General features: G+C 21.2%; 3 protein-coding genes across 3 annotated transcripts; 2 read left to right on the forward strand and 1 right to left on the reverse strand.

Annotated features, from left to right (window-relative positions):
• Bm5627 (Uncharacterized protein) lies at nt 1-111 on the forward strand (the record flags this gene model as incomplete). The annotated part of the gene is made up of 1 exon (XM_043076272.1): nt 1-111. One exon carries the CDS (start codon nt 1-3, stop codon nt 109-111), a length of 111 nt encoding a protein of 36 aa, XP_042932206.1.
• Nucleotides 112-1108: 997 nt separating this feature from the next.
• Nucleotides 1109-3253, forward strand: Bma-unc-50 (putative 28.6 kDa protein T07A5.2 in chromosome III, putative; the record flags this gene model as incomplete). Its single annotated transcript, XM_043076273.1, has 6 exons — nt 1109-1218; nt 1488-1666; nt 1967-2153; nt 2471-2604; nt 2703-2804; nt 3099-3253. The coding sequence occupies 6 exons, from the start codon at nt 1109-1111 to the stop codon at nt 3251-3253; spliced, it is 867 nt and encodes a 288-aa protein (XP_042932207.1).
• A 1542-nt stretch (nt 3254-4795) lies between these two features.
• Nucleotides 4796-12605, reverse strand: Bm17332 (Uncharacterized protein; the record flags this gene model as incomplete). Its single annotated transcript, XM_043076274.1, is given in 14 exon segments — nt 4796-4832; nt 5481-5654; nt 6350-6561; nt 7087-7179; nt 8083-8177; nt 8474-8626; nt 9161-9295; nt 9570-9649; nt 10374-10493; nt 10763-10869; nt 11246-11304; nt 11306-11314; nt 11928-12076; nt 12544-12605. Coding segments are annotated over 14 exon segments (1485 nt in total).
• Nucleotides 12606-15318: the final 2713 nt, after the last annotated feature.

The following is a 15318-nucleotide window of genomic DNA, read 5'->3' on the forward strand; positions in this document are numbered from 1 at the left end:
ATGATTACAGATATGCAATTAGGTGTTATGGCGAATGCATTAGGCATTGCTATGGTTTTGCTTGTTGTCTTCTTTCATTACGTTACAGCTAGTCAACGTCAAAAGAAATAATTCAGGAAATGTTTATTTCATTTTCTAAAATTTCAACTGTTCTATTTTTTATTCATTGTCAGCATCTTTTAATTTTAATGTTACTATCAAATTTTGATTATCGTTTTTCAGATATTTGGAATGATTAATAATTGAGGATGAAGCTAACTAGATTCAATTTTTCATTTCAAAGCAATAGATCTGAGCTCGTCATTTTACAGTCCTACTTTTTTTGATTTATTTATATAAGTGTTTTCTGTTTACAAACAAATAATGTTCCATCTATTTCAGATCACTTATCCAGAATGTTGGAATATTTTTGCTTTGCTTTATCTCTGCACTGATTACTTATTTTATGGACAACATATCAAGTGCCTTCTTAAAGAATTCTTTGGAGAAATAGTTTCAGCAAGATTACACATATTACATATTCAAGAAGCAACATTTGTAATGTTGATGTATTAATTCCATCTCTTACTTATGTTCTTCTATCATTGAATCTCGAAATAGAACTGAGAAATTTCACACTTGAAAATTTCGTAAATCATGTTTTGAAGCATTAAAATTAAGTTACGTAACAAAGCAGCATAATCATAGGGCCATTGTATTGTTTGTTTAAATTGAAATATGGATGGATGGTTGATGATGGAATATATATGTATCTTTATTCAGGATTTTCCATAAAAATTCGTACAAAATCTTGTTTTTTTAATTGTTTTGGGAGTTGTAAATTCCATTGTAAATTATCTGATTAAATATGAATTACATTATAGAAATAAACAGCTACAACTCTTTATTTAATGTCTTGAATATCTTAGTTGAGCTTACTATCTGTTTTTTTTTTTCTCTATCAACTGAAAAATAATCAGTTAAAATTGGAATTTAAATGAGTTCATTAGTCAGTTTCTTTTATAGTTAATAGTTGATTTTAACCTTTTTCTCAGATTTGATTTTTACAAGCACAATTTTATGCGAATCTTCTGACGATTGATCAGCTACTGCAGCTGTTTCACAGAGTATGGTACACGCTGGCACGTCGTTCACCTTTGCATCTTCTGGTGGTCGAGGTGGAAGATTTCCGGGTAGCGGTTATATATCACCCGGTGCAAGATCTATTACGAGTAATGGGTTAGTTCAATTCACTGCGTCACATATTTATAATACATTCAAGGCTCTCTTTAATTAATTTTTTTATGTGCACCTTTTATTGGGTATTAATTTGCTTTGAAACAGTATAATTTAACGCATTAAGGCTTTTCTCATTTCAATAAATTGGTACATCCAAACATTCTTCGTTTTTACTTGTACATTGATTTCTAGATATGATTTAATTATTTGTACTCGAATAGCCTTGATTTTTGTTTGCTATTTCTTGTTATATGAATGCTTTTTTTAAGGTCTGCGGATCATATAGGATGTTTTACTGCTGTTAAAATGACTGCAATAGCAAAACTTAATCGCTATTTTCGAAGACTTATTCGTTTTCGTCAGATGGACTTTGAATTTGCTCTTTGGCAAATGATTTATTTGCTGATCAAGCCTCAAAAAGTATATCGCAACTTCATGTATCGCAAGCGTTCGTTTCGTACTCTTTTATTTTTGAATTTGAAGTAGTATTACAAATTTTGAAATTTAATGTTAAAATGCAAAGTAATGACTAGTCATTTAATGACAATCTGGAAGATACTGCTACAAATTGTGTTAGGAAATTGATTCAATTCCCAAACAATCTATGAGTAAAATTAAATTGTTAGCGTAATCGCTGTCATTCGTGCACTGAACAAATCATTCGAGGAAAAATAGTAGTGCCATGAATAGTCGAGTAACTTTAGTAATTGTAACATTTTCATAAACACTGAAAAATTTATTATTTCAGGAACAAAGGACCAGTGGGCACGCGATGATCCAGCTTTTCTTGTGCTTCTACTGACAGCTCTTGCTGTTTCGAGTATTTTATTTGCATGGACTATTCGACTTTCATTTATTGGCTTCATTGCGTTTTTCCTTTGGGCCGTTTTCATTGATTGTATTTGTGTTGGAATCCTCATTGCGACTGTTTTATGGTATTTTATGATTATTTAGTAATAATCTAGTGCTCACTTCATATTTGAAAGAAGCAGCAACGAGTCATCATAATGAAAATAAAAAAAATGTTTGCATTTATGAAATTTAATAACTTTAAGAAATTATTCAGGAGTAACAGGATCATTAATTCCTTCATGATTATAAAGGAATTAATTTTTTCGGCTGATTGTCTCCAATTTTTTTTTTTTTTTTTCGTTTCTAAATCAATATGGTCTAGTTTAAGAAAATTAATTTTGTAGCTTATGAACGAATTTAGTAGAGGAGTTAATTGACAATTTACAATAAGGTTTTTTAGGTTTGCATCTAATCGTTTCTTGAGGCGAGTTGACGATCAGGATGTAGAGTGGGGTTATTGCTTTGATGTACATCTCAATGCATTTTTTCCGATGCTTATGCTTCTTCATGTTCTTTTACCCCTTACATTTTCGCGTAAGATCGATTTTTTTGTTGTTTTTGTAGTTGTTAATAATTATTGCTTATTTGTTGTTCATTCAAATATTAATTGGTCAATATGAAGTATTTTCTAGATCTGATAGGTTTCGATGCATTTTTGCCGCGACTTTTCGGGAATACGATTTGGTTTGTGGCTGTAGTTTATTATATATACATCACCTTCTTGGGATATACCGGTATCTTCTATAATATTTTTTTTTTTTTTTTAATTTTGATAGATGTAATTTATGCATTGATTTCTCGAAAGTTCTTTTCAATTTCTTAAAACTTACCGTTGGTACAAGTGAGTATTTGTATTTGCTCATATCTTTATTCAAATAATTTTGATAGAAGTTATGTAATTTATGGCTAAAAAGAAACTGTAACATCTCTCAGTCTTTTAATCACTATGAACCAAATTGATTTTAATGCTTTTTAACCTGAATCGAACTTCACTTTTCAAATATTTGGAAAATTTTGCAAACTTTCAGCACTTCCAATACTAAAAAATACGCATATCTTCCTATATCCGATTTCGTTCCTTTTCATATTTTATGTTGCAACTGTTACGGCTGGTTGGAATATTTCGCTAACAGCTATGGATTTTTATCATTTAAGAGCTGAAAATAGACATAGAGGAAGTTGAGAATAGAATATTTGCTTTTGTAAATACAAAATTTGTACTTATTTGTTTTCAAGTCCTTAGTGAATAGTGATATGCATATGCTTCTGATAGAAACTTGTGCGTTCGGATTAACTTGTTTTCTGATTTTCAGTCTCATTATTGTATAATTTTTAAGTTTTGTTTAATTATGATTGAAAAAAAAAAAAAGATCTGAGCGTTCTGCTTTTATGGCTCTTTTATTTGTCATATTTTTTCAATCAATTGAATATTTTTCATTGTTTTTCACGTTTATAACAATAGTTTGCAAAGATTCACACAATTAAAGAGGTATATTTGTTGTTATGTTTGAAAAAGATAAATAGTGAATACGAAGAAAAAAAAAATCATCTTGACTTATTCTTTGCATATTTATTGTTTTTATACTGGTTTTATAATGATTATTTTCTATCCTGGTAAGCAATTCTTGCACAAAAAAAAAAAAGAATTTTCGAATTTATTTTGAGTCGAATACAAAAATAAATTATCATCAATTGTCTTTTTTTGTTGTTTTTTTCAAAAAAAAAAAAAATTTTTTTTCTTTTATATATTTTAATGACAAGGAAAATAAACAAAATTAGATTTTGTAAATTTTAAAAAATTTGAAAAAAAGTTTTAAAAAAAGTTAAACATTTATGATAATTATGGAAAAATAGAAGTGAATAAGATTGAAGTGTTAATTCAGTCTATTCAATAATAAGTCTTATAGATTTAATTTGTTTAACTTAATCAGTGATACTAGAAAAAAGCGGAAATGAAAGATGGAAAAGGGAATAAATGAAACTAAGAAACCAATGTGAATATAAGGGCATTGGGTCATTTCAGAGATAGCAATGGGACATTTATAAATAATTTTGGTTTGAAAAAAAAAAAAACAAAACAAAACAAAAAGAAAGGAAACTATAAAGTTATTAAATATATTTGCCAAATTTGTAATTATAATTGTCATTGATCAACTGATAGTATATGTTATCTCACTTAATAACATAAACTGATAGTTGAATGGAATGTGAAACTATTAAAATTCATTTTTATTAAAATATATAAAATTGAATGGTTTAAATTTATAATTTATATATAATATAGCAAATGATAAAATTAGTAAAAGTTAACCATTGAATACTTTTTTATGTATTATTATTATTATTATTATTTATTTTTCACATATATATTTAAAATACAAATAATTGATTTGTGTGAAATTTGAATGAAATATCCTTCTTTGACTAAATGCAAATGAATTTGAGTTTAAAATGAATTTGAAAAGTATTCAAATATTCGATAATTTCGTTTTCTCCTTGTTTTGTTTATTTGATGGAGAAAAATTTAAATTTTTAAATTCATATAAAATTTTCAATACACTTTTTATATGTAAAAATACTATTAAGAATATACTAATGATTAGTTTTGTTGGCATTAATTGCTTTTCAAATAATTTATTGGAATAAAATAATTGCAAAGTTGACAAGTTGACGAACTGAAAATTGGAATTCATTTCATTGAATGTGCAAAATTGTTGTTTATTGTTTATTGCATCATTGTATAATATCCCCAATAACATATACTGAAATTATTTATTTATTTATTTACTTTTTTTTTTGTTTTATTTTAACAAATATAAAAATATTAAAAAAAAATACAAAAAAATAAAAGGAAAATTTGAAAAAAAAAAAGCGAATTGCTAACAATATTCGCCATTCATTGTATTATTTTTTTTTCAAGTAATTTAAATTTTTTTTGAAAAAAAAAAAATTACTACTATTGCTTAATATTTGATTTTATATTTTATTATTGATTAAATTTTTTTTCTGGAAAGATTAAAAAAGTTGGAAATGAAAAAAATTTATTGCAAATTAGTTATTGTATTATAATTTATCAAAATTAGTTTTAATGCTCGATTAATTAATTTTGTTTTTAAAATAACTTTACTCCATCTTATTAGTTAAGTAAGAATAACATGTAAATAAATAGATAAATAAAATTAGAATATAATTATGAATAAAGAATAGAATTTTTATTTCTTTTAATTTATTAAAATAAACTTGAACATTTATATGGAATGGTAGATAAATTATTTATTTAAATTCAAATATATCGACAAATAAGGCAAATAAGACAAATAAGGAAAACATTAACAAATAAGAAAAAGAAAAAAAAAATATATGAATAATTAATTGAGAGCAAAAATTATTATATTTTTATGCTAACTTACTTGAAAATAATAAAAGTGAGTGGAAAAATAATTCGTGAATTTTTATCAATAAGATTTACGTCGCGTACGTGAAATGATGCAGCAATTGAACGTGTTCGCGTACGTAACCACTGGACGTGATTTTTGATCATTTGTTTACGATATTTCAAATTTAAATTTTCATATCGCTTTAAGCTAAATATTACTTTTATTTACTTAAGCATATATATATGTCAAGTAAGCTTATATTGTCAATATATACTTACTCTATCTAATATCAAAGTAATTTAAAAAATTCAAGTAAAGTAATAATATTTACTTTTTAGTATTAAATAAAGTAATAAATGTAATGCATTCAGCTTTTAATATAAAATAATATAAAAATATTAAAATAATTTATTACAATTAATTATGTTTAACTTTTTTTTGTTTTTCATAAACAAAAAGATTGTTAATAAAATTATTATAATATTGCAAGAAATAATAATATTTTTGCATTAAATATTTTTTTTTTTTTTTTTAAATTTTTGTTAACAAATAATATTATTTTTTTTTACAATAATTTATAATATTTAAAATTTGTATTTAAATGATAATAAATAAATAAGAAATTTTAGCATAATACTAATTTCTGCAATACTGAAATTACATTATTTATTAATACATAAATAAATAAATTAATTAATTAAAAACATAAATTAATTTGTGTTTCATTATCATATTATCATAATTTTTATCATTAATCATTAACACTAGAAGAATTAACACTCATTAAAATTATTAATGAAATTTAAATCAATTTAATATTTAACTTAAATTTTTCATAAAATATAGTTGCAAAACGAAAATGAAAAAAGATTGAATAAATTTTGTTACTTAAATAAACTTACCGCTTCCTATGCAATAATTTGTTATCACTGATAACTCGAGGATGATAAGCAATAGTCAAATTTGTGCTCTTTCTAGCATATCTTCTGCTGGATGGCATCAGTGATAACAGCGGTGATGGCGAACGATTGTTATCACTCTTATCACTAATGATAGTGTCATAATGCATTACACTGCACTTTGCCATTTTGCTGCTTTTCTTTTTTCCATTTTTCTGCAAAAGAAACTTTTTAAGAATTAAAATTCAATTTACAAAAAGAAATATAAGAAATAACTTTATGTGATATCGTAAAACAAATAAAATACAATTATTTTAGACAAATAGACGAGTAATTAATTTCGAATTAATTCGGTAACAGGTAAATAATTAAAAACATATAAAGGAATATTAATTTTGGAGTAAATAAATAATTAATTGTAAGATAGTTTATTGATTGCTAAATAAAATGCCATTGAAATATTATTGTTTTAATAGTTATGGAATAAAAGATAAAGTGTTAAAATTTAATAAACAAAAACAAAATATTTAAAAAGTATATTAATATTGGAGGAAAGTTTTCAGCGATTACTTTTAAAATTCAAATTTATAAAAAAATTTAGAATATTTGAAATAAAACTTATAATTACAATATGAATTAAAATTATTTGTTACTTTTGGAACGTCGATTATGATAAGTAATTATATAAGTTAACTTTTTTTTTTTTTCTTTTTTAATCGCTAATACTTTTATTTACTTACAGTTCCATAAGGTTTACTTCGACTGTTATAATATGAATAATTTACTATCGCATATTCCAATAATGCAGCAAATACAAACATAAAACAAACAACCTTAAAGTATTAATTTTAAAAATAAAATTTAAAAAAAAAAGGTTTTAATTAATAAAATGTTAATTATAATAGAAAATGTGATCATAAACGATACATTACCTTAAAGTATTATCTTAAAATATCGATTTATACATACATATATATAAATTAATAATATAAAAAAGATATGTTAATTAATACGATACAGAATTAATAATTAATAACAATTTCTAATCACTTTAATTTATTATAATGAAAGTATAACAGGATCATTGTCGATACTTTAATTACAAAAAAATAAACCTACAGGATAAGGTAGTAATTATCATTAGTTTAACAATTGTAAGTTTAATATTTTAATTAATTATAAACAAATATAAACTTACACTGTAAATATCAAAAATTTTAATTAATTACAAAAAATAAACCTACAAAATAAGGTAGTAATTATCAATAATTAATTTTTTAAAAACATGTACTTACATATTAATACTTAATATAAACTTACAAGGTAAATATCAATACTTGATATAAACTTACAAGGTAAATATCAATACTTGATATAAACTTACAAGGTAAATATCAATACTTGATATAAACTTACAAGGTAAATATCAATACTTAATATAAACTTACAAGGTAAATATCAATACTTGATATAAACTTACAAGGTAAATATCAATACTTGATATAAACTTACAAGGTAAATATCAATACTTGATATAAACTTACAAGGTAAATATCAATACTTGATATAAACTTACAAGGTAAATATCAATACTTAATATAAACTTACAAGGTAAATATCAATACTTGATATAAACTTACAAGGTAAATATCAATACTTGATATAAACTTACAAGGTAAATATCAATACTTGATATAAACTTACAAGGTAAATATCAATACTTAATATAAACTTACAAGGTAAATATCAATACTTTTCACATAACTTATCCGTGGCAATGATTGTCGCACACCAATACTAATTGTTGTCATAGTTAATATTGTTGTTCTCGCTAGAATATATCACTTTTTACACTTTTTCTTACATTTACAAAAAAATAAAAAAAAACTCAAATAAATTTAATTAATTTTAAATTTAAGCTAAGATTGCAATTAAATGAATTACTACTGTAAATATAATTAATAAACAAACTTTATGCAATCAATCTGTAAACACAATTAATAAACAAACTTTATGCAATCAATCTGTAAATATAATTAATAAACAAACTTTATACAATCAATCTGTAAACACAATTAATAAACAAACTTTATGCAATCAATCTGTAAATATAATTAATAAACAAACCTAAAGCAACACGAGCCGATGTAGCTTCATAATTAATCCAGAAGCTAACCCATGAAAGCATAACAATAAGAATGCATGGCAAATAAGTTTGGAAAATGAAATAACCGACGGATCGCTTAAAATGAAATGCTAATGATAAACGTTGATATGCACCTAAAATAATTGTAATTATTAGTTTAATAATGATAATAACACATAATATAAATGAATAGAGTTGAACAAGTAGGAATTAAAATGGAATTGAAATTGTGCATCTAAAATAAAATTAAATAAATGCAATTAGTATTTAAGTAATAATACATAATATAAATGAATAGAGTTGAACAATAGGAATTAAAATGGAATTGAAATTGTGCATCTAAAATAAAATTAAATAAATGCAATTAGTATTTAAGTAATAATACATAATATAAATGAATAGAGTTGAACAAGTAGGAATTAAAATGGAATTGAAATTCATTAATGTATGAATGCAAAATTGAAATTTGAAAGAAAATTTTAAATCCATAATATACCGTCAAACTCTTATTAATAAAATATTTTTACAACGATAAATTTTAAAAATATTTTTAAAAAATTTGATAATAATTTGTTCTTTTTTTTTTTCTTGAGAATTAGATTAGATATGATATGAAAAAAAAAAGAAATGATAAATTCGAATTTGAATTCGAACTCGAATTCGAATACCTGTAGCAGTTCGAACAATACGATCTAATGTTTGATAACCAAGAATTTCAAATTGTGGAACATTAATTTTTTCCATTCCAAATATTGCATTTGGATGATTCCAATGCATTAAAATCTCAGAAGTTGTGTAGCCATCTGAATAAAAAGAAATTGAAATGAAAGAATTAAAATTTAAAAAGTGAAAAAATTATTATTAAATTTAATTAAAGTTTCACTTAATGCTATTTTATGATAAAATTATAGAAATAAAAAGCAAAAAGAAACGAAAAAATATATAATTAATTTTTCTTTTTTTTTGCTTTTTAGAAGATCAAAAATTATTTATTTTATTTATTCTCTTTTCTCTTTTTTTTTTCTTTATTGATTATTTTGATAATATTTTATTGTGAGAAAACTGATAACTTACAACTTTCAATTTCCACCGTACAATTTTGATTATCCAATGGATAATTTCTTAAATTCATGTGACAAGCAAGTGTTGTCGTAAATCTGTGACAATTAATTATGCTAATTAGTTGTGAAAAATTTAAGCAAAAAGCTTGCTTATTTATTCTTTTCAATTTAAATATTAAATGCTTAAGTTTTATTTACAATTTCTTTCTAAACTTACATTTAATCATAGTTAGATCATTCTAAATGATAAGCAATGATAAATTTGTGATTGTTATTTTATATTAAATTTCAAATATTCGATGATAAAATAATATATATAATTCGAATTTGATAATGAATTGCTTTAATGATTCTATCAGATTTATTTGCTTATTTTGATTTTTTGTCATATTTTGCGACATTTGTCGTTTATTTGATAATCTGTGATAAAAAGAAAACAACAATGTGTCACCTAAATGTGACACTAATGATTAATAATGAATGTATTAACGACATCTTTAATTAGATTCTTAATAATTGCAAATAATAATTATTTAAATATAAATAAATAATTTGATTTTCAAATTTTTAATTTTAGTTTTTCATTTTTAAATTTTAATTGTCTTTCCTAGGGTATTTTTATTTAAAACGAAATTCTATTTTTATTGCAATATAAAATAAAGTAAGTCAATTAAATATATATTTGAAATACAGCTATACACCATATGCAAAAGGGAAAAAGAAAATGTAAAATGTTTAAAATTAAATATTGAAATTTTGAGAAAGTAATTTAAAGTAAATTATAATAAATAAATAAATAAATAAATAAAATATAACTAGCCTTATGCCATAGGTAATTTGCCCATTGTTCTCAATTCGAATCATTTTATTCTGTTCTGTGACATCATGAAGAAATGATTGCTTATCATTTGCTATGAATGTGTCGGGTATCCAAATATATCTAAAAAACACTGATAACTTATCATTTATCAAAAATTTATCAATTTGATAAAATTTTTAAACATTAAAAGAAATCATATCATATATATGTACTTAAATATTAAATTAAACGTTTATAAATTTTTGAAAACATTCAAAAATTTTCAGTTTACTTTCAGCGAAAAAAAAATGATTAATTAATGATCAAAGATTAAATAAATTTAGAAATTTACTAAAAAACTTAATCATTTCATTCATAAAAACTATTTAAAAAAAAAAAAAAAAAATTACTGTGAGAATTCCTCTGATAATATCATATCACTGATATGATAATGATGTGACCAGGAGAGACGTTCATCATGCCAGTACTGATGCAAATACATTGTTATAGTATAGTCCTCAAATTTAATTTAAATGCACATAATTAAATTTGAATTTCAATTTTAATTCCATTAATTTTTTTTTTTTTTGTGTGAAAAAATGATAAATTCCTTTTTTTTTTTTTAAATTGAATAAAAAAATAGTAATATTTTAAATGTATGTTTTTAATAAATTAAAGGATTAAATTTTTAAATGTACAAAAGTAATAAGTAAAATTATTTAAAGTAAAGTAAACAACTTAAAATGAAACTTTCCTAAAATAAATGAAAAGATTAGAGATTAAATTTCTTGAAAAATTTTCAATTTAGATAAACAAAAAAAAGATAATAAAAGAATTTCTATCATTCAAATTTAATTTTATTTAAAAACAAAACAAAATATATTAAACTTAACCATATTAACTTCTGAGATTGCATCAATTGAATCAACGATAATATCCAATGTTAATAATAAAGCCATCACCTTGGAAGAAAATTATTGAATTAAAAAAAACTTTTATGAAAATATTTTGAAAAAATAATTTTTTTTTTTTTTAAAAGAATTTTTTGCTTTGTTTTATAATTTATCCCATTTAACTATTTATAAAATTGATAGCAAAATATCCATTCTTCAATTAAATTTTAAAAAAATTTAAATTTAAAAAATAATATTATTTCATTCTAAATTTCTATTTAATTAATATTTTAATTCAATTTATTGAAATTTTAATTTATGCTATTATTTAATTGCTAATTACGTTATTTTATCTAAAATAGAATTTTGAATTGAACTCGTCAACAATGCTAATAATATTTTGTTGTTTAATTTATACTTAAAGTTGTATACTGTCCAGCAGTGGTCACTAGGAATGATAAAAAAGAAAAAGAAAGTAACATTTTAGATTAAGTAATAATCAATGTGACAAAGTGGTGACAAATTTCTTTAATCAAAATTTAATATTTTTCGTTACAAACTGAAATTATTTTGAGCATTTTAAGAAAACATAAATTGGAATTATTGTTGAGAATAGCTAATTAAGACAATTGATTAGCTAATTAATTACTTAATTAATTAATTCTAACATGAATACACTAACCACCAAAACCGGGGCGTAGTCGTATGTCGTAGTCACTCAGTAAGTCAGCTAACAAAGCTGAAGCGTTCTTGTAGTACGCTGACGTACGTGTCAAACTATTGTCACTTACGTTAACACGTGAACTATTGGAATTCAATAGTTGACCTCTGCTGAAATTATCAATGTATTTAAGCAAATGTGGACAGTTTGAAGCAAATAAATGATTGATTGACTTAAATTTTTAAAAGTTTTAATATAATTTTCAAAATATCAACAATTTAACCTTAAATTGAAACGAAAAAAAGAGAAAAAAACTTCAATTTAAAAAAAAAAAATATTTTTAAAAATTTTGAAAATGTTAATTATATTTAATAAATTTGATTAATTTAACTTTAACAAAAATTTCTTTACATTTTATTTTATTATCAAATATATTATATATTACACTGTGGCGAATTAATTTATTTTGTAATATAATATAAAATTTGAAAAGTTAATTAATTAAATTATTTTTAGATATTTTGGGAATAAATAAATTTAACTAAGCAATGCATAATTAAAAATAAGTAAGTAGAAATTAAAAAAAAATTTTTTTTTTTTGAATAAAAATTAAATTTAAAAAATAAAACTAACAAACCTTGCAATGAAGAAAATGTTGAAAATAATTAGAATTAAATGATAAAATTGTTGTGATATCATTGATTCATTTATGTGAAAAAGAATTAATTTAATATTTTGAAAATCTAAAAATTAAAATTTAAATGTTTTTTGATTTCATATTTTTTTCTTAAAATAAAATTGCAAAATTATGCTAATTTTATATCAAAAGTTGTTTTTTGCATTAAAAAAAAAAAAAAAATTAGTAAAAATAGAAATTTCCATTAAAATTTATAGCTAACATTTTACTAGCAGAAAAGATTAGAAAGAAGAAATATTCAATTTTTAAATGTAAAATTTGCTTTTTTTTTAATTTTTATTTATTCATTTTTTTCAAATTTTATTTATTATTGTTCCTTTATTTTGCTATTTAATTAATAAATTTTAAAATTTGAACGCACAATTAGCACTAAAACTTTTTGATTTTTACAAATGTAATAAATTAATTCTTTATTATCTTATAGCAATTTTATTTTAATAATTATTTAATAATGTAAAATGTAATTTTACTCATAATAAAACGAATTATTTACGAAAAATATGGAAAAAGTACCAAAAAAAAGAGATAGAATTAAATAAATTTTTTAAAAATTAAATTAATTTTTGAGCATAATAATAAAATAAGTATTTCCACTAATTTTAAAAAATTCGTAAAAAAATTATAAATTAAAAAAGGAAAAAAAAAGTAATATCTCAGTTTTTTCATTTTCTTTTTTCCTAATTTTAATACTTTTAAACATTTGATTTTTATTTAATTTAAATATTTAATTGAAAAATTCATTGAATCATTTGTGAATTTTAATCAATAAAAATAACTTAGTAAAATAATAATTACTTACGTGTTGTCAACTAATTAATGCTTATAACTTTTCAAATAATTAAAACCTAAAATTCTTTTGTATTTAGCGCAATGATATTTATTTATTTGTTTACCTCTTACAAAAAAAAAAAAAAAAAAAAAAAAAAGTAAATAAAATAAAGTTTACGAAAATAATTTTATAATAAAAAAAATAATATTTTGGCAATTTAAAAAAAATGAGAATTCATAATTTTTCTAATTGTGCTATTACCTAAATATTAATAAAATTTTTTTAAAAAGAAAGAAAAATTTTTTTGAGAAACTTTTTTCATTTTTTTTTTAAATATTTGAAAACAGTTTGAAAATAAATACTAACTTACAATTAGGGTAGGAATATTTATTGTAATAGCAAAAATTTATTGTAAATGCTAGTAATCTTCACACTAATGATAACCTTTGACCCTTTTATCATTAATTAAATGATATTTGCAAAGCTACTGATTAGTCTTATCACTTTTATCTTTTAATCATTAATTAAACAAATACTTTTGAATTCGCATTGCGCTAAAATATTTTATTAATGCAATAAAAGTAAATAAATTTGATAAAAAAAAAAAAAAAAAAAACTGAAAATTCTCGGAAAACTTTTTATAAATGAATGAATAAATTTTTCTTTTTTTTTAAATTTTTGAAAAAAATTTTTTGCTTTAAAAAAGAAAAACTTTTTTGATTGATATAATTTCAAAGGAATTTGAATAAAATTAAAAATTTTTTTTCTTCTTAAATTATAAATTAAACAAATTTTGGTAAAAAATGAAATTTGAAAAAGTTACATTTTTTTTTTTAAAAAAAAAAGATAATAACAATTTTACATTAAAAAAAAAAAAAATACAATAAAATGAAATATTTTTAATGAAAATAATAATACCAAATATATTTTATTAAATTTATTTGAAAATATTTAAAATATTTTTAGCTTTTTATTAATTAAAAAATGCAAATTAAAATAATATTTGTTGTTATTTAATTTATTTTAAAAAAATGCAAAACTAAGCAAATATTTTGGTTTTTGATTTATTTAAAAAATTGTAAACTAAACTAAAACTTTATGTTATGTTATGTCACATTTCAGCTGCTAAATGTTATGCAATTTTCAGTAATTATTATTTATTTAATAAATATTTAATAGTTTATTTGAATTAATTAATTTGCAAAACAAAATTCGAAACTTTTTAAATTTTAATAATTAACATTTATGCTATGCTCATATTTTCAAGTAAAATATTTCAGATTTGTTTATTTTCAAGTTTCTTTCCCTGTTTTTTCTTTTTTTTTTTTTGAACATTTATAATTTTATCAGCATTGTTAAGTTTTTTTTTTCTTTGTTACTGATAACATATCACTCTTTTATCATTACTTTATTGCTTTACACTTAATGTAGTGATAAGATAAGATAAGATTACATGCACTTTATTTCTTAAAGTTTTGTATTTTTTAAATTAAAAAGTTTTTCAACTAGCAAATTGTTCTGATTGAGAAAACTGTAAATAAAGTATGAAATTTATAGATGTATTTTAAATTAAATTCAATTTTGACAAATTAAATCTTTCCCTAATTATGCATAAATAAAAATTAGCATAAATATAATAAATAAAAGAATTAAAAATAAATAATTCTTAGCTATACACAATTAATTTTGAGCAAAAATTTTGTATAAATAAAATTATTCATTCATATTTAAATTAATTATTATATAAAAAGAAAAAAAAAAATGAAAAAGCGCTTTATTGATGTGATTTTTGTATAATATATTGTTAATTTATATTTGAAATTTAATTTATAAAAGTGATGGAAAGCTTTTCCTATGCTAATTAATAAACAAAAATAATTTCTATGATTGGAAAGTATTTGAGAAAATAAAGATTTGATGAAATAAACTAATTCTAGCATTATCAT

This window comes from Brugia malayi (assembly GCF_000002995.4).
Source record: "Brugia malayi strain FR3 genome assembly, contig: Bm_v4_Chr1_scaffold_001, whole genome shotgun sequence".
NCBI lineage: Eukaryota > Metazoa > Nematoda > Chromadorea > Rhabditida > Onchocercidae > Brugia > Brugia malayi.